Source organism: Falco biarmicus, chromosome 6, assembly GCF_023638135.1.
Source record: "Falco biarmicus isolate bFalBia1 chromosome 6, bFalBia1.pri, whole genome shotgun sequence".
NCBI lineage: Eukaryota > Metazoa > Chordata > Aves > Falconiformes > Falconidae > Falco > Falco biarmicus.
This window is the reverse complement of record NC_079293.1, coordinates 32,051,849-32,070,473: the sequence shown is the minus strand read 5'-3', so window position 1 is coordinate 32,070,473 and position 18,625 is coordinate 32,051,849. Positions and strand designations below refer to the sequence as shown.

Here is an 18,625-nt window from a genome sequence, read left to right as displayed (position 1 = left end):
GTGAAATAAAGTCCTGGAGAGTTCTGTGGCATGAAATCTGTATTGTGGTGAAAGGATGTCACTGAAGACATCTGTAGTTGCATGCTGTGGTCTCCTTTAATTAACCATTGTGTAGTGTCAAAGGGCAGTCTTAGTGGGCGTAGGTAAGAGCCTGCTTGCATGCTCACTGGACGTGTGACTTTGTGGCCTAAGTTCTCAGTTTGAGTTCATGGACTAAAATAGTCATTACAGTCAGCCATTCAGAGGATGAGGGGTGTGTTGAGTTGATGTATTTCATGATTTGCAGCAGCATATTGCTTTCTAGTTTTTGTGCAGGTTTTCATTAGCTGTAAGCGAAATCTCAGGTCTGTCAGCGCTACTTCCAAAATGTTTATGGAGTTTTCGGCTACTCCTGCCCTGGCTTTTTTTTTTTTTTTTTCCCCTCCTGCTACTCATTTGGTATTTATTGTACCTGAAAGGAAAGGAGAGTGTGTGACATACTTCTTCCTGCTATGTGTATAATGTGCCACACAAATATTGCTTAAAAAACCGGAAACAGCCTTTTTCCTCGTACACAGGAGTAGAACAGATATAGTCTGTCTCCATGCCTCACATATCAGAGGCTTTATGGGCTGATGTTGGCCAAAAAGGAATACAAGTGTTTATATAAAGGAAATGCGAAAAGAACATTAAGGTGTTAACTTCATTTGACAGTTGATGTAATTTGTGCTGCTCCAAAAGGGGTCATCTATGGGTGATGCTTTGCCACATAGTCTCAATTCCTTATGCTAGAATTGAAATGTACAAACACACGATTGCACCCATTGTGAATGATAGCTATGTGGGAAACTGAACTTGCTACAAACTAGCTGTTAAAAAAAAAAAAACAACACCACCAAACTACCACCTTACCTTTCTCCACCACCTAAGTACTTTTCCAGTCAGGTGAGGGTGATGTGGGTGATAACAAGGTTGGAAGAGCCCCAGCAGCAGCACATGAATAGGAACAGAAATGGGAGAGGATGGCAAGCAGTTGTACAGATTTAGGTATCTTAGGTCAGTCATGAAGCTACAGAGTAAGATCAGCACAGTAGGTTTTGATTTTATTGTTTTCCCTTATTATCCTTGATTAATACACATTTGATAGGGTTGTTCCATGCAACAAAAACAAATTTATTTTCTTGTCAGTTCTTATTATCCAGGGCAGTATTCTGTTTTGATGAAAAATTTGAGGAGGACAGTCTTGTACTGCATCGTTTGAAAACATCCATGATTTTTTATTAGTTTGTTTTAAACTATACTTAATTGCAAGTTACTTTCCATCAGTTGCATGCTCACCTTTCTCTTACATATTTTTCACCAACCTGATTTTTTCATATTTAGCCTTAGTCCCTCCAATACATCTCTTCTCTGCAATTGTTGAGGTCTTGAAAAATGGGCAAGTAGAAGCAGGGACAGTTAGAATAATGAAGTTTTCTCACCTAATTTAAAGTTACGATTTTTTTGGTCAAATTGTGCCTTTTTTTGGGGGGGGGGGGGGGCGGGGCGTGGGGGTGGCATTTTTTTATTAGCTAGTTTATAGAAAAGTTTAGGCTACAATAAAAATTGTTCAAATAATCTCTTTTTCCCCCCCAGTTCCTGCAGCTATCTGTATCATCAGTTGCAATTCTTTTGACACCATTTACTGGCACTATTCTTCATTCCAAACTGGCAACCTAGTTTCGTAACAATATGGTCATACTTGAAAAAAGGTGAATCCAGCGTTGCTTTCAGTTAATGTTGTGTAACAAAAGCAGTTCTGTATGCTCCCTGGTAATCATTTTAGAGTGAGGCAGTTACTCTGGATCTGTGCAAGGAGAAGCGATTTGAAGATGCATTCAGTCCAGCCTTGAAAGCAAACAGGGACAAATGGTAACTATGGTAACTTCAGCAAGTGATACAGAGAATAGTGTTTTCCTATGCAGGTGAAAAAGTCTTTTCTTTGAGGTGAAATACAACCTATAGGCATTCATCCAAATTACTTTCTTTTAGCGTCTACTGAAAGGTTTACATAAATGAGATTCTCTTCATTCCCAGAAAGTGTACTGTATTTTGGTGTATCTTGGTGGGGGTATTCTTAATCAAACTGCTTCATATTGGATTTGATTATATACCACTTACTTTACCTTAATTCCTTCTTGGCTCTCAACTTGAAAATAAAGTTAGGAAGAATGAGTACATGGCAAGTCTTAAGAGTCTCTGGATTTCAGGATTTCACGAGCCCATAGGGCAAATTCTCTTGAAATGGATTTTGTCAGTTCAAGAACAGTTTTGTTCTTTAGATGTTGACCTTGTTGTTCTTTAGATGTTGACCTTGTTTAAATTAGTCACAGGTAAATGAATTCTGGGTATTTGAGGCTCTCTCCATAGCAGCTTACAAGTGTTCTTTGTTGTGGAAAACCTATTGTCAAATTACTGCTGCCAGGCAAAGTAAACAAATAATTCCACATAAATTCTTGGAAATAATTCGAAGGTTGGGGTAACAACAGTTTGTTTTGGATCTAAAGGACTAAAGCTTATAGATTATTGGGAGGAAGCGTCCTTAAGTGACACCTTCAGTCCCATCCTCTCCTCAGAAACAAATACCTTTTGTAAGACCAAATTCTCTAACCTTAACCTGAGCAGGTTCCCTTTTTTCCTAAATGTTAGGTAGGTGGGCTCATTACCTGATCCTGACTTAATCCCCCTCATCCCCCCTAAGAATGAGGGACTTACTTTCTAGGATTCACTACCACCACCAGTACTGCAAAGATTCATGAAATTTGCAGTTATTGTTGTTCATGTATGATTAAAAGTGTCAATTATTAGAACATGTCTGGCAGCTGAGCAACTGCCCACTTTTTGCTTAATAGGATATTAATTAATAACCTCTCTCCACAGACGGCAAGGCTGGAGATGTAATGTGTATCCAGCCTGTGGGAGGTTAAACTCTTGTCTCCCACTGCAGAGTGCCCTGGGCGAGAAGCTACGGCTCAGTCAGAGAGAGGCTGTCCACCCTGTGTCTGCCATACCTGGCACTGATATCCCTGGCACAGCACCATGCCCATAGCAAGTATTTACACTTTAGGGAGCTTCACTTTGTTCTAGCTAGTTTAGAAAGGATGAAATTCAAAAATCCAGTGTACACTGGATAGGGTGCTGTTTCTACCGAATACAATTGTTTTTAATCTATGGAGTATAGCAGGTTCTGATACCCTCTAAAATGCATTATTCACTGTGGTTATAATGCCTTTTATCTTTTCTAAGGACATAAAACTAGCTTTTCGTCTAACTTTGTCCCAGATTGGAATGGGAAAAATCATTGTCATGATGACAAACCTGAGACACGACTTTAGCATTGTACGGTAAAATATATGTACTGCTCTGTAACTTGCCGTCGGTGGCTGGTGGAATTACTGGCCGCCATCAGCAGCGGACAGGACAAGAAAAGCTGAAGACAGAGCCTGCAAGACATCTTGTTTTATTCGCTATTCTTTTGCTAGACTGTAAGGCCAGGAGGGTATGATGATTTTTTTGACAAATATGATTCCATATTCACTGAAGTGCAAGCACTAAACAGCTTCAGCGGGAATCCTCTTAACCTGCGATCACTTTGAAGGTAGAATAAAGTTCTGTGCTTTGGTCTGCATTTCAGATTAAGCAAAGGTGTGTGGGATAGAAGCGCTTTTTAGTATTGTCTTACCACTTCATAAAGATTAATTACTGGGATATTGTTACACTTGATTTTGTATTGGTAAAGTTTTCATAGCCTTTTCATATTTAGTCTTGTCGTATGAGTACTGATGTCTTACCTACATAGCAGTTCCTATGTTTTTTCTAGTGCACACTTGGTGAAGAATGAGAGATACTTTGCGCTGTGAGGGTTTTTTTTAAATGAATGACAGATATTTTTCTAAGAAAATAATAATGATTCCATCTGCACACCCCACCATGCATCTGAAATATGTAATGCATCCACAAATGGACTGTAATCAGTCCAGCTTTCCCCTTTTTTTTAATGAAGTCTGAAGCCCCAGCCATAACGTGGAATAGATCATGTGTAAACATGAGAAGCAGCATTTGTTGATGGAATAGATGAATTGCCATATCCTGGTTATTTCTGATGGAGCCAATGAAATGACATTTCTCTCCAGAGCTAAATTTTTTGCTTTCTAAATGAAGATTTGCTGGTAGAATATATGGAAGAGTCAAGCCTGGTCTGACTCTTGAATTGATTTGATAGAGGATTCATTTAGTTGTCAGGTTTAGGGTTCACATTAGAAACATTTGGGCAAAGGAAAGTGAAAGCGTTTCCTATTTCATCTTACTAAAGACAGCGTACTCTGAATGCTAATCACGCGTACTCCGAAAACTCAGGCTTGAAATGCTGTAAATCGGGTGATTATGGTGACTTATTATTGAGGGGGCTTGCATTCAGTGTGGATTAGTCAGTGGCTATGGTTTTATTTATAAGTGGGCTCAAATAGCTTAAGCGCATGCTGGTTCTCTGGGGGTATGGGGGCAAGAGGTAAGCACTGCCCAGCAGTGATCCTACGTTGTGATTCAGAGTTGGCTTTTTTTTTACGCAGAACAGAGAAACAAACTGTGGTATTGTTGGAGTAGAAAACCAATTTTAAAAGCCACAATCTGTCATGAAGAAGTCTGTATTCCTTTTAGTTGTTGTTGCTATTATTATTGTTGTTGTTGTTGACAGCAATATGAAATCTTTTTCAAAGTGAGTGATTGCAGTTACTTTAGCTGACCATCTTTGGCAAGATCTTGACGTAAAATCCCTTTTGAAACATGGCCATGGTCTTATCAGAACATCTGTTTGCATAACATATATTTCATAAGTAAGATGCATGTTGTTTTTTAAAAAAAGCCTGAATCATCCTCCCTACCTTTATTTTTAAGCTAAACACTTTCAGCATAAATATAAACTGCTTCTGCAAATGCAAGCTAAGCCTGTTGCTCTGTAGCCTTTGCAGCCCTCTTCCTCTCCTTTACCTTTCTTTCCCTCTTCTACCCACCTACTTTCCTCCAACTCCTACATCCCCAGGTGCTGGGACACTACAGAAAGCTCAATAGGTTTCAAATATTCAACCTTCCCCCAGCTTCCAAAAGATGAATTAGGAAAATCTGGAAAAGGCTAACAATACTAAAGGCCATTTTAAAGTCCCAAAGTGCTGAGCAGTCTATAGTTTTTACATTTCTATTAGAGGCTAATTTTTAAAGCAAATACATTGTAAAAAGTAACATAGGAGTACCTTGTTGACCAACCCATGCTTCCAGGTGACCTGAACATACAAATTTTACACTCATGAACTGCACTAATAAATTACTTACTTGCTTTTGTGTCTTAATATTAACTGAAAATGTTATTTTAATTAATTTCTATTTAACTATTAAAATACAGATATTGATTTATAGGTGACTCCTACCTTCCCCCTACTCTGTTGGTCTATGATATGTAACTGTTTAGCAAGATTACCACTTTCTTAGTTAAACTCCGAAGCATTTACTGTTTTGTTTCTTTATCACAAGGTGACAGACCCCTTACAGTGTATATCTGAGATTTCTTGCAGCTTGGGGAAAGAACCAGTCGGTAACACTGTAAAACTTAATGTGACTGATAGGTTAGTTCAACAGCTGTGTCCCATCTGGGATTGTCCTATTTAGGATAGCTTTTCCCTTTGGTGCTACTTTTCCTTGCTTTTTGAAGGATAGTATGTCAAGTATTTTGGATACAAAACCCAGCTGAGTAAGCCCATCTTATTTTTATTTTCACTTGTTATGTGTTTTAAAAAGATTGGGGAAAACTTCCAGAATAAAAGGAAAGTCAAATAGGTGTTTTTTCATGTGCCCAGTCTCATGGGGCTCACGGTGACATAAGAATATGGAAAAATTTGTTGTTTCAGACCTACAGACATGTAAAGCTCAGCCATTTGTGTCTCATCCGTGCAAGGTCCGTAGACAACTTGACACATGCAAACAAATTATTCTAACCTGAAACATCATGGGGAGAATGCCTGCTCTTTCCATACTCCTCAAGGTGAACCAGTTCATTTGTTTCTAGTGGGGGGTGGGTAAACGAACCCTGTACTGATACATGGGTAGAAAACTCTGTCTCATTTCTTAAGGAGAGTGAGAAGATTAAATAGAAAAATTATTTTAAATTTTTTTTTTTGCCTATTAATGTAGAGATTTATACAGTAGCTCTTCCTAATTGGTGAGTTTTGAACCAAAGGCATCTCACTGCTTTAAATTGAAACAAGTAGTCCTTAAGTCCTAAGATTCACCTTCCAAGTTGTTTTTTTCTTCCATTAAAAAAAAAAATAAATTCTATCTTCACAAGCTAATATAAATTTAAGAAAAACAAAAAATTTTGTGTCCCTGTAGGAATCTGCTGGGACAATGTAATTATTTCTGCAAATACCAACTACAATTCTATATATAGGTTAACCCGTCTTTAGTCAGTTCCAGTTGTCTTTGTGTTCTAAAGCAAAAGAAGGCAGAAGATCTCTACCTTGTCTAATGTGTTGATGTTATAAGGATAACACCATTCCCTGGTGTCACACTTCTGTGAAGATCCCATCGGATGGGATTTGAATGGGAAAATTGATCTACTTCCAAATGCCATTTCTCTGAACAATAAAGGTCTACAGGTCAACTCCCACTCTGAAAACTGATCATTGACAGAGCTGAATTCATGTTGGTAGCAGGACTGATCTCTAACATACATAAGAAAAATGTTTAACAGTGTACTGTATCTGTTACATTTCTTCTATTTACAAAAGGAGAAATAAATTACCCTGGTTAAGGAAGCCTGGAGGAAAGTAAAAGTGGCTTAATATCCCTCTGCTCCATCCACTGAAAGGCCTGATTTTATCCCCAAGCTGCAAGAAAAGTGAACAATTCTTCGTAATTGAGCTGTGGAGCTCATGAAGGAGGGCGACATTTTTACTGAGGGACTGATGCATTATCCTATTTTCTAATAATATTACTTTACGATACTGCTTCACTTTAAAATGCTGTGTTTTGAGAAGAGGCATTATGAGCTAAAGCATACAAAAACTGTACTGTTTTTTCTTCCTTGCTGTAAAAAGCAGAAACTTGGATGCTAGCAGAATGGCAGTGCAGTATAATTGTGTATTTAAAAAAAAAAAAACCAAACACATCAGAATGGAGCTACACATAATCAAGCTGGATATAATGTTGAGAACGTTGAAATCTTGCCCTTTGTACTTCAGCTACCTTTTGACTTTGTATATTTTGCGTTTCTGTTTCTTAGATGCACAGCCCACAGATGGAGAAAGGGAGGTATGGAATCAGATCAGTGCAGTTTTACAGGACTCGGAAAGTATGCTTGCAGACCTTCAGGCTTACAAAGGAGCTGGACAAGAAATTAGAGATGTATGTTTGTTAATGACAGTTCCTGGGAAGCAAAATCAAGCAAAACTCAAATGTGTTCCTTGCTTCTCTTCTGTATCCAAGCACTTTCTATGAAACGATACAAAAATTTTCATTAAAATTGTATTTAGAAAATACATTACAGATTATGTGTAACATTGAATATAAAGCTCTAATGTGAAACCATTAAAAGATGGCTGTTGGAACTTCTTTTACGTTTACTATTAGTAATTACTTTTCACTTCAAGTAACACCATTACATATATATCGTGGTGTAAGTCAAAGTTGAGGACACAGAAGAAATAATACTCACATGTCAGAAATAAACTATAAAAAAAGTTGAAAATAGTTTTTCTTCTGTGAAAGTGAAATAATGAACCATAGTAAAGTATAACCTTAAATCTACTTCAGATGCATCTTATTCTATGAAACTGGTCCCAAAGTACAATTCTGAACTGTAACTTAATTTTTTTCTCAGCTGACTAAACCTTTTCCTGCAGCAGTGTCGCAGTTACTGTTCACATGAGCTGTTGGTTATTTAAGAACCTGAATATGTTGGAAGATTTCAAAAGCATCAAAACTGTAAAAAAAAAAAAAAAAAAAAGACTATTTCTGCAACCAGCAGTCATGCAAAAGGTCTTACCTGATGCTTCTACAATAGTTTTGTTCCCCAGAGAATATGTGAAAACATTTCTGTATGTCAGTGGTGCACTGGAACGAATAATTTTAAATCAGTATGTTATGGGGGAGAGGGACAGTGGAAAACATGGTATTTTTTTTACTTACTAATTTCCTACTACGTGGGAGGGGGGGGGTTGACTAACTAGTTCCCTACTCCTGTGCAATGTAATTTTGCATGATTATTCTGTGTTTTACAGTACATACTTTCTAAAATAGTATAGTAGAAAAATTCCAGACTACCTTTTGCTTGATATTTGCATATCACAGTTCTTTACAGTAATGTTTTCATTTCAGGCAATACAAAATCCCAATGATATCCAGTTACAAGAAAAAGCATGGAATTCAGTATGTCCTCTGGTCGTAAGGCTGAAGCGCTTCTACGAGTTTTCACTCAGATTAGGTGAGCCCTGATTTGGTATGTCTGTTTATTAGGCTACTTTTTATATTTAAAGAAATAGGAAGTTTCTTTTCCCACAGACTCTTAAAGGTTTATTATTCTTTCTGTTTAATATCAACAGACATTTAGCAGCAATTACGTTTATCAAAGCATGTTTTTAGTCTTAATTTAATTTCCAAATTATCATAGTTTTTTAGTTTGCCACTTTAAATAAATCTGTATTAGCTAAATGGAGTAGTACAAGCAAAGAACATGATAAAACTGTATAAAGGTTTACTCTGGTGCCTGCCACTCTTTGCTTTTCAGTGGTCCATATTGTACTAATGAAATTTCTTTTTTGTAATTTGGATCCTTCAGAGATTTAAAAGGAATGCAGACCAATAATTTTTTGAGACTTTTTAAAATGAAGGATAAAAGGGGGAGAAGTATATCAGTGTACTTTCTCACAGGGTGAAAATCCGAAGTTGGGCATATTTTACACTGATTTGTCATCCTTACAAACCCCCAAAATGATGTAATTGTTCCTTGAATTAGAACTCTGAAAGAGAACCGGTGTGCAAAAATGTATATATGACGTGGGAAAGCTCCCAATGCGAGGGGATTCTTCTACAACTTCCTGCCAAGTATGTCTTTCACTTTTTGAGTGAGGCTAGTAATTATAGCTACGGGAGCTGAATTACATTCTTATCAATGTCTAAGAGTACACTTTCAGTAACAGAGATGCCAGAATAATCTCTATACTGAGCTGATAGCTAATTGGGGAAGATGAAAGAGTTGAATGCAAGAAAAACACTTTCTCTAGAATTTTTGATAAAGACCCCAGGTAAAGGGTGATAAAAAGGGAAAAAAGCTCAATGATAAAAAATAGAGAGAAAATGGCAGAGCGCCTAAAGAGGCAGATGTCTTTCACTAATGTTTCTCACCTTAGAATAGTAAGAAAAAGCATTTCTGTTAGGGGTCTGCATGTTTGAAGGGTTCCTTCCCTTTGAACAAAGTATATTTAGATACTAACTTAAAATTGTTATCATAATGTGGACTGAATAGAGTTTGTACTTCTGATTTTTATTCAGAGAAAGCCCTGCAGAGCTTATTGGAGTCCTTGACATGCCCACCTTATACTCCAACTCAGCACCTGGAACGGGAACAGGCTCTAGCGAAAGAGTTTGCTGAAATCTTACATTTTACTCTTCGTTTTGATGAACTTAAGGTTAATAGAGTCTTCTAATCCATGTTGATTTTTTTTTTCACGTATATTTTGAACTGAAACTGATTATTTCCTGTTTGTCTTCCTTGAAGATGAGGAACCCAGCAATTCAGAATGACTTCAGCTATTACAGGCGGACAATAAGTCGCAACAGAATAAATAACATGCATGTAAGTAAATAAAATCTGATTTACTGTTCACACTGAGGTATTTATCAGTATGCATTTATACCATTTATGGTAATGTTTTTTCCTTTGATTCGCTAGCCGTTGTGTTCTCTCCTTCACACTGAGAGTTAATCAGCAGTCCAGATTAAGTGATTAGAGTGGAACTGTTCATGCAACAATCTGCTTGCTGACATGATCATGTACTGTATCTTTTTTTGGCTGCCAACAAGATTTTAAAAGAATTTTACTGACTTATTTTTTTCTCGTGTTTTCATCAGCTAGACATTGAGAATGAAGTAAACAATGAAATGGCCAATAGGATGTCCCTGTTCTATGCAGAAGCCACACCAATGCTGAAAACGCTCAGTAATGCAACTACACATTTTGTATCAGAAGTAGGTAGCGGGGGAGAAAAGGTCTAACACAGACATTCTTGATCTTAATTTTACAAGATAAGTTTACTGAACGTTGACTGTTTTTTACCCTTCTAGAACAAAACGTTACCAATTGAAAATACAACGGACTGTCTAAGTACTATGGCTAGTGTATGTAAAGTCATGTTGGAAACACCGTAAGTTTTCCCTTAAATCTTGTTTTTCTTGTATGAGAGAATGTGTGTTGTATTTTAAGTGGTTACCTAGGATAAACACAGCTTTTCCAAATGAATTCCTGTATGTTTGCCTTAAGTTACCACTTTTGTATACAAAGCATGACCTGGTATTGGAAAGCCTTGCCTCCTATTTTAACCACCTTACGATATTTTTAATGAATCAGCATTGAGTTTTGTTAGGAAGAGCTTACATGGTCAGCCTGCATTTCAACAAAAGGTTAAAATATAAATGTAATCTTATGCACTTACAGGCTTCAGTGCCTGTGTCTCGTCTAACCAAGGCCATAGGCCAACAACTGCCTCTTGTTTGCCTGTGCTGCTCAATTATCGGCCCACACAGGTGCAAAATATTAGCTCTTCCAAGTAGCACTTTTGGAAATGATGCACAGGGACTATTTTGACAGTCATTTCAGTAGGTCTTTTTTGGATGCAGCCATCTTACTTTGGATATGAGAAAGTTCAGCTGTATGAAAAATGTGCAAGACAGTGGGTTGCTATTGTTTAGCTATGCATTTAGTTGAGTATATTTTAGGTTAGATGCCTCTTTGAGTGGAAAACACTTACAAGATTAGAGTCAAGGTAGTCTTCCTGTCTTTGAATCATTCCCTGTAAAGTGTTGAATTCCTGAGGTTATTGTGTTTGTTTATGAAAATTCTGGAGAAGTGTAGGTAGGTGTTGGGACTCATCTCACAATCTTGAGACATACAAAGTAATAATTGAAGAGTAACCTTATGTGTCAGCTCATTTTTTGGCAGTAGAGAAACAGAATGTTGTGAGTCATCTACCAGAAGATTATCTGATATTTCTAATTAAGGGATAGTCAAGCATTTTCCCATCAAAATGTCTGTGGCCTTTAAATCTGTTCATGTTATGATGCTGTGTAAGAGTAAAAGTTAAAGTTGTTATAAACTGAGAGGCAGTATAATACAGATTTTAGTATTTTAAAGGTATGTTTAAGTGAAAAATAATTTTTTATATTGAAAATCAGTGAATGACAGTATACAACAATACAATATATTATTTACTCAGTATTTGTTAGGAAAATTGTGATAATGTCTGTTTTTCGGGTTTACTGTACTGTAATTTTTTGTTTTTCTGTACTGTAAATGGGGTTTCTTCTCTTCTGTAATTAATTTTTCATTGCCTGACCATGGTTTCAGGGATTAGAGGAGATAGTGTCTGTCTTAACTGTGCCATCAGTATTCTTATTTTGCAATTGAAAAGTCAAAGAAAAATTCTTTGGAGTTAGTTCAGTCCAGTCCTATCTAATAGGCCTCTGCATTTTAGATGTTCAGTGAACCTGGGTCCTTCAGGTTGCCTATGGGTTTAGAAGAGAGAGAGGGTGCAGTGACTATGATCCACCTAGGTGAAGCCCTGAACTTACTAGCTGCCAAAATTAGATCCTACGTCACTTTTTCAAAGTAGGATTTTAAGCAAGAAGAGTAGCTTTCCTTTAAAGGTCCCAATATGTTGTGTTTCTAGTATTAAACAGAAGTATGATCAGTCTCCATCATATTTCATGAACCTGTGGAAGTCCTCTACGAAGCCATCATGATAGGCATTTTACTGAAGTGAATATCTGAACTGTGAAAGGGGGTATTAGAAGGCGTTTAGATATCTCTCTTTGCTTTCGAACCATTCTTCTAAATTGACAAGGATTTATGCAATTCAGAGATCTTTAAAACCTTAAACTACAACTTTAGTTCAGATTTCATGCGCTTGTAGTCCAGTTTGCAAAATTTTCCAGTAAAAAGTAAAGACTGTTTGTTTATTTTGTTCTGTTTTCCAGAGAGTACAGGAGTAGATTCACCAGTGAAGAGACTCTCATGTTCTGCATGCGAGTAATGGTGGGAGTTATTATTCTGTATGATCACGTTCATCCTGTGGGAGCTTTCTCAAAGACATCAAAGATTGATGTAAGAGTGACTTTTCTTTAATACTCTGTAGGTTTGGGAATACTAGTTTGCAGCTTTTTTTCAGCACAAGCTTATGACTTTATATAAATAATTTTAATCACTTTTAAACGGCAAAATTTAGAGTGTATCTTCACCTGTGTACTTCAGTAATGTCATCTTGTTTGAAATTAAAATAAGGATAAGTCCTTTTTTCCTCGTATTTTCTTCCAGACAGTTACTAATTTTTCTTTGTTAGCTCTGCTTTCCTTCCACCTGTATGGTTACACTAAAATAATTTTGTATTACACCTACCCTGGAATAAGTGCTGTGGTCATAATTTTTCATTAATCATGTAATTTATTTATGCTAAAATGCTCATCTTTGGCAGTAGTTGTGTTGTAAATAAGCAGGTATTTGACATTTCTCTGCTTTGTCTGAGCTCTGAATTAGCAGAACTGAAATGTTGTTGTGATGTCGATAATGAGCCTTCTGTTTAGCTTTGACGTGACCAGTCACAGGGAAATCAACCTTATTTTTTCATCTGAGGTACTGCAAGCACACACAAAAAAGTACTTAGTTTTGCTACGTGTTTTTACAAACCTAAATCTCATGCGCCACATCTTTCAGCAGAAATAAGCTGTTATTCATGAAAAAAGATGCTAGATCTTTCCCGTTACAAGGAAGGCTACTTCAAAAGAAAAGAAAATATACATGTTTATATAAAAAATTGTGCTCCATGATACTGCATCTTTGTTAGCATTTTTCATCTGCAGATACAGTATTTTACCACATCTCCTCTTTGACTCTGTTTTATAGAGGGAAAGGTACATCACAAAGAGGTAGATTGATTTGCTCAAGGTCATGCAGCAGAAAGAGCCTGGGAATTGAATGCAGACTTCCTGACTGCTAATTCAGTCTCTTGCCTACAGAGACAACACAAGTACACAAGTAAAATTTTGATAGAACCAAATATACAATCCGAGTGCTTTGTTTCTCACACTTACTCTAAAGCCCTGTAATCTTACAGGAAAGTTAGCTTAGATGTAAATGGGAGGCAGGAGATGTGTGACTCAGTTTTTAAAAATGAGTATATGGTCCCAAATCTTTATTCTAATGTAAAAATCTAATATTTCAGGTGGTGATTTTGTTTTACTTGATAAAAAATTATTTTCTCCAAACTACTCATTTCTTCGGAGCCATTTTAAGAGAATTTCAGGGAGGGACAGTGGAACAAATTAGCCTTTCCTTACTTTTTCAAGACTGGAGACACTATTTCAAGCTGTTCCTAGCTTAGACATCCTAACAGCCTCTCTTTTTTGACTGTTTTAGGGATTTGGATTCAAACAAAAATTGAAAAGAATGGTTTGAATTTTTATCCCCTTTGAGTTTATCTGATTTGATATGATGTACTGTACTGAATTATGTGAATATAGTCTTGAGTTTCTCTAGTTCAGGAAAAGTAACTGTGTCACTTCAAAACATGTGCTGCTACCCTGAGAATTCTGCAATTTGCAAAGCTAGTTTTATGGTCAAGGTAGAAATTAGCTAGCTGAGCAGTGACCGGTGACTGTTGGACTAGTCCTTGGGCAGGAGGCTGAACTACATTTTCCAAATAATTTTTATTGGCAAATACATGGACCATGACTTCAGTTAAATATTTCATCATCCATTTCCATAATAGGGCAGTTGCTCTTCAGCTGCAAAGAAAATACTGGAATGTAGATTTAGCACTGTAATGTCACTTGGAAAATTAGAAGGTTCAAATCTTGACTCTGCCATGTCTTTATCTGTCACTTCAAATAAGATGGGATTAATCTAAACTAATCTTTGGATAGCTTTTAGATGTCTTCATAGCAGTGGGAAGAAATAGGTACTTCTGGAGGATGTTTCATTACATATGAAAGTATACTCTGAACAGGTTAGAGGAATTTCTTATTTCTCTCTGTTGACTGGATAGGGAGTCTGTATAATGGGTCAAATGAGTTCTACCTCTGCTTTCTTTGCTTCATTTCCCCTTTTGTTTCAGCCTGTTTTTTATAGCCTCCACAAAGATGTTAATTCAGTATAGTATTTAAAATCTACATGGTGTTATTCTTATCATAGATTAAATTTGTAAACACTAATTATGAAACAAATCATAAGTTAACACCAGTTAGTTTTACAACTAAAAAATGAACACTGAAAATTACTTCCTTGTGTGCAAGCATTAAAATAAGTCAGAGTTGAAACTTCTGATAGTTGCGAACAGCAGTGACATGGAACTCTCTTCCAGAATATCTTTTTTTTTTTTTTAGTTTATATTAGCTGTTCTTGGTATTTTTTAAGTTGTAATTGGAGAAATCATGTGCAAGTTAAAATATATACACTTAATACTGAGTTTACTATCTACAAGCATTAAAGTAGATGTTACTTTCTCGAAAGTTAGGTTTTTACCTTAAGGTAATATTTAATAAGTTGTAATGCTTTTATTGTGTCATATAAAGCAGCATTAACACTCAGTAGGAAAAAAACCTGCCTGTCTATGGTGAAATTTTTCCTTGTTTTCAGCTAGTGCAGTTCATATATTGTTGTTCAATAGTGGCATGCTTCTGTTCCCAGATGAAGGGATGCATAAAAGTTTTAAAGGAACAGCCACCTGACACTGTGGAAGGACTTCTGAATGCTCTCAGGTATGTGTGGAATAATTGTTTGAATCAGCTTTAACAAATTCCTCTTTGTTTTTCTTCCAATCTCTTTATAGACTTTTCACCATAGAAGCTTTGATTTATTAAGAAGATTGTCCTTTTAGGTTTGCCTTCATCACCTGGAGTTTTCTTAAGTTATATTAATTTCTTTCAATTCCATTTCACTTTGATAAACAATGACTATTAATATTGGAAATTACAATGTCCTTCTTCAGAGACACTTGTTTATCACCTAAAACTTAGCAATTTAAAAGGTAAATAATACATCAAAAGTAAAAAATGTATCTAAGCTTTGTTGCATAAAATACCCTAGAAACTACAACATTTCAAAAGCAAAAAGTAGAATTTACTTCTCAGACCCTTAATACTTCCCTTCTCTCTTTCCCTTCTAATTACACTTTCTTTTTTGCTAAATTATACAACTTCAAGAAAACAACAGCCTAAATCCCAGTCCTTTAGCTAAGTGTTTAAGGTGCTGTCTTGGGAAACAAGATGCAATGGTCTGACGCTTCTCTGAAGCTGAGAAGGGAGTCACTACCAAGTTTTTCAGAGCTGTATTGTATTGAATTCTCTAGCTAGTGAATGCTTGGGGAGAGTGAGAACTGCACCTCCATATTTGCTTATCATGTCTTTTGAATTAAAACTGGTGTGGAGTTAAATCCTGCAGGTATTAGGTATATGTTCAGCTTCCATGATAATCAAGCTCCCTTTGAATATAAGCAGTGGAGAGTGTTTGGGCTTACATGGAAAAAAACACACTAAAGCTCTTCTGTACTCCCAGGATATTTAAGGAAGCTGCTTAAAATTAGGCTTATAGATTATGCCAAAATTAAGTCTAGATTCCTAAGTTCTTTTAACATTTACCATATTTCTTATGTATTTCCTTGATTTTACTTCTTTCAAGGCTTTTAATTGGGAAAAAAAATAATTTCAGCCCAAAATTATGACAATGTCGTAGACGGATAGCAAACAGGATTTAGCCAGGATTTAACCACAATTCTCCGCCTATTAAGAGGGAGTAATTTATTGCAAGGCGCATTTAGAAGATAAAGAGCACCAGACTATTAGCAGTTAATTCCAGTGATCAGTGACAGAGGAACATATAAGTTCCTCCTCTGTGGAATTGTACTGCAGTGATTTCAAAACAGGTACTGAAGTTTTCAGACTTTTCTTGTTCATTTTATAAAATACTGTTTTAACTTGTAATTTCTAGGTTCACTACAAAACACCTGAATGATGAATCTACTTCAAAACAAATCCGAGCTATGCTGCAGTAGTATCCTGGGACAAGTAGATGTTTGTATTGATCACAGAAGATGTGTATGTTTACATAATTTAATACAGTTTGATGTTAATACTTGTGTGTTATTTACATAACCATTTTCTTCACATTGCTAAAGTACATGAATCTGTTCATAACCTGACTGACTTTGTATAGCGCAGCGTAAGTTTTTATGCTAGCCTTTATCTTCTGACTTTTAAAATACTTTTTTTACTTAGATACTTCAGCTATGACAATTTATCTGTGCATTTTAATCCTTAAAAATCTTCTATCAAAGAAGTAAGTAGTAGTGAAGACAAAATGGAAATCAAATAAACTGAAATGTCAAACGTGCCACAGAAAAGGAACTTCAAAGAAGGAGAAAGTTAATGTAAGAGAAAAGTCATTGGATAAGCTTTAAGGACATGTGCACAGTCAGTTTTTTAGCCAGTTTTAGAATCTCATCAAACTTGTATGAATAGGAGAATACCTGAATGTTCATCACTTTCATAAAATATGTTGTCTTTCCTGTAAAGTGGAGATCCACAAAATTTTAAGGATTATGTGCTGGCTGACATTCAAAAATTTATTGCAAAGAGGTAATTTTACCTTTTCTGTTAAGTTTAACCTGTACCTTTCAACAATTGAGGAAATTAATATCCTTTTTGAGATTCAGTGTAAGTAAACAGAAAATATGTTTTAAGACCACTAGTAGATTTTGAAAGTTCTGTAAAATTTTGTTAGATTTAGAAAGTAAAGACAAAATGCTAATGCCTTGACTTAACTCAAAAGGGTTTGTCAGCATAAATATATCATGATGAACATTATCTCTTGGATATCTCTTCCTGGTAAGTAATTGTTTTGCTGATACTAGTATAAAGCACAACACTTCTGCAGCAGCAGACTTCCCTAGTGTCAAATTGACCTCATCAGACTAGGGATGATATAAATAAGTTTTAAGAGCTGAGCTGTTCTGGTATTATTCATTAGGTGATTCAGAGTCAACACAGAAATATTTATCAGCTGACTGCTCTTCATTGTTTTTTGAGATGGGATTGATTCTTCAAGGAGTTGAGTTCCTTGCTGAGTTGTTTGTTCTTACTTTCTAGCCATTTTTCCAGTAAATGGAATAGAAATACATTGCCAAAAGCAGCAAAGTGCTCATGCTTTGTTAAGTGTGTCTTCGGAGTGGTCTGCAGTTGCTGTACATATTCTTGCAGAGGTCATGTTCTGAAAATGTGTTTGATTTAGTGTACTTTGCTTGCATGTATGTGTGAAAACTCTAGTGCTTGTGCACAGATTCAGATCTGTATTTGCTTATTCCTGTGTACTTAAATCAGGGTTTGTGTGCTTTCACTGGAATTTTCATGCATATCACTTCTAAAAACATTACCTGAAGTCTTTGAAGATGCATTTGGTCTGCTGAAGCTCGGCTGCACTGTGACAAATTGAGTCATTGAACTCGGTTCTTAAACGGTATTAATATCATCAGTTCTTTGGAGTTGGGCTTGCTTTAGAGTTTATTTCTGAGCAGAATGAGGTTTCTCCAGCCTGATCTGAACACATAGGCACCAATGTTACATGTGTCGTGATACTGGACAGCTTCGCAGCTCCAGTGTTCATGTCACACATCTGCAGTTGTAGCAGCAGATCTGTATGTTGTCAGGAACAGAATTAGAAATCATGCTAGGGTTTTTTTTTCTTTTTCTGGAAGCATTGATCACACTGCTTTTTCACAGTAGTAAATCCACTGTTTACAGGCTCCATTTTTAATGGGGGGACATTTAAAAGTGTTTATTAGGGAAAATCCTGCTTTGTTCATAGTCACTTCCAGTTAGGTGAATCTAGGTGGATGGCAGGTCTTTCTGTTGAGCTTTGGTAACTGAAGTTAATACATGCTTACCTGCAATTATTTGTCAAACAATGAAGTCTTATCTTTAAGTAGCCCAGAGGAAAGCTATTTGTCACTTGTATAATAAAAATGTAAACCTTAAAGCATTCTGTGAGTTGTCATGTGCTGTTTGCCAAAGTCACTGAATTTCTTTGCCTGCTTTGATGTTTTTGTACAGAAGTTTGTTTGAAATAATAAAAAGTTTGGTACAGCAAGCATTGGAACTGTCTATATTTAGAGACAACATAAACAGGTTGAGAAATATCTCATTTAAAGTTTTGGATCTGAGATATAGTAGGCTCACCTTTATGTTTCTAGTTTATAGTTTTTAAAAGCATTTAAAATGTTTTACTTGTATGCCACAGCAATATAACCTTATGTCACTTAAACAATTTGGTTTTTTCTGGCAATTCTTGGCACTTGTCTGC

General features: G+C 36.1%; 1 protein-coding gene across 9 annotated transcripts in view; it reads left to right on the top strand.

Annotated features, from left to right (window-relative positions):
- Positions 1-18,416, top strand: part of CYRIA (CYFIP related Rac1 interactor A) — a 58,075-nt gene extending 39,659 nt beyond the window's left edge. For 3 of the 9 annotated variants that reach the window (XM_056343089.1, XM_056343080.1, XM_056343081.1), the window contains 9 exons: positions 7,289-7,410; positions 8,383-8,488; positions 9,556-9,692; positions 9,782-9,859; positions 10,135-10,251; positions 10,348-10,427; positions 12,256-12,382; positions 14,909-15,030; positions 16,259-18,416. In XM_056343089.1, coding sequence (XP_056199064.1) covers positions 7,360-7,410; positions 8,383-8,488; positions 9,556-9,692; positions 9,782-9,859; positions 10,135-10,251; positions 10,348-10,427; positions 12,256-12,382; positions 14,909-15,030; positions 16,259-16,322 — 882 coding nt within the window. In that variant the 5' untranslated portion in view covers positions 7,289-7,359 and the 3' untranslated portion in view covers positions 16,323-18,416. Of the gene's footprint in view, positions 1-5,915; positions 6,050-7,288; positions 7,411-8,382; positions 8,489-9,555; positions 9,693-9,781; positions 9,860-10,134; positions 10,252-10,347; positions 10,428-12,255; positions 12,383-14,908; positions 15,031-16,258 lie in introns of all 9 variants that reach the window. The other 6 variants (XM_056343084.1, XM_056343083.1, XM_056343087.1 and 3 more) reach the window with 3 other exon arrangements.
- Positions 18,417-18,625: the final 209 nt, after the last annotated feature.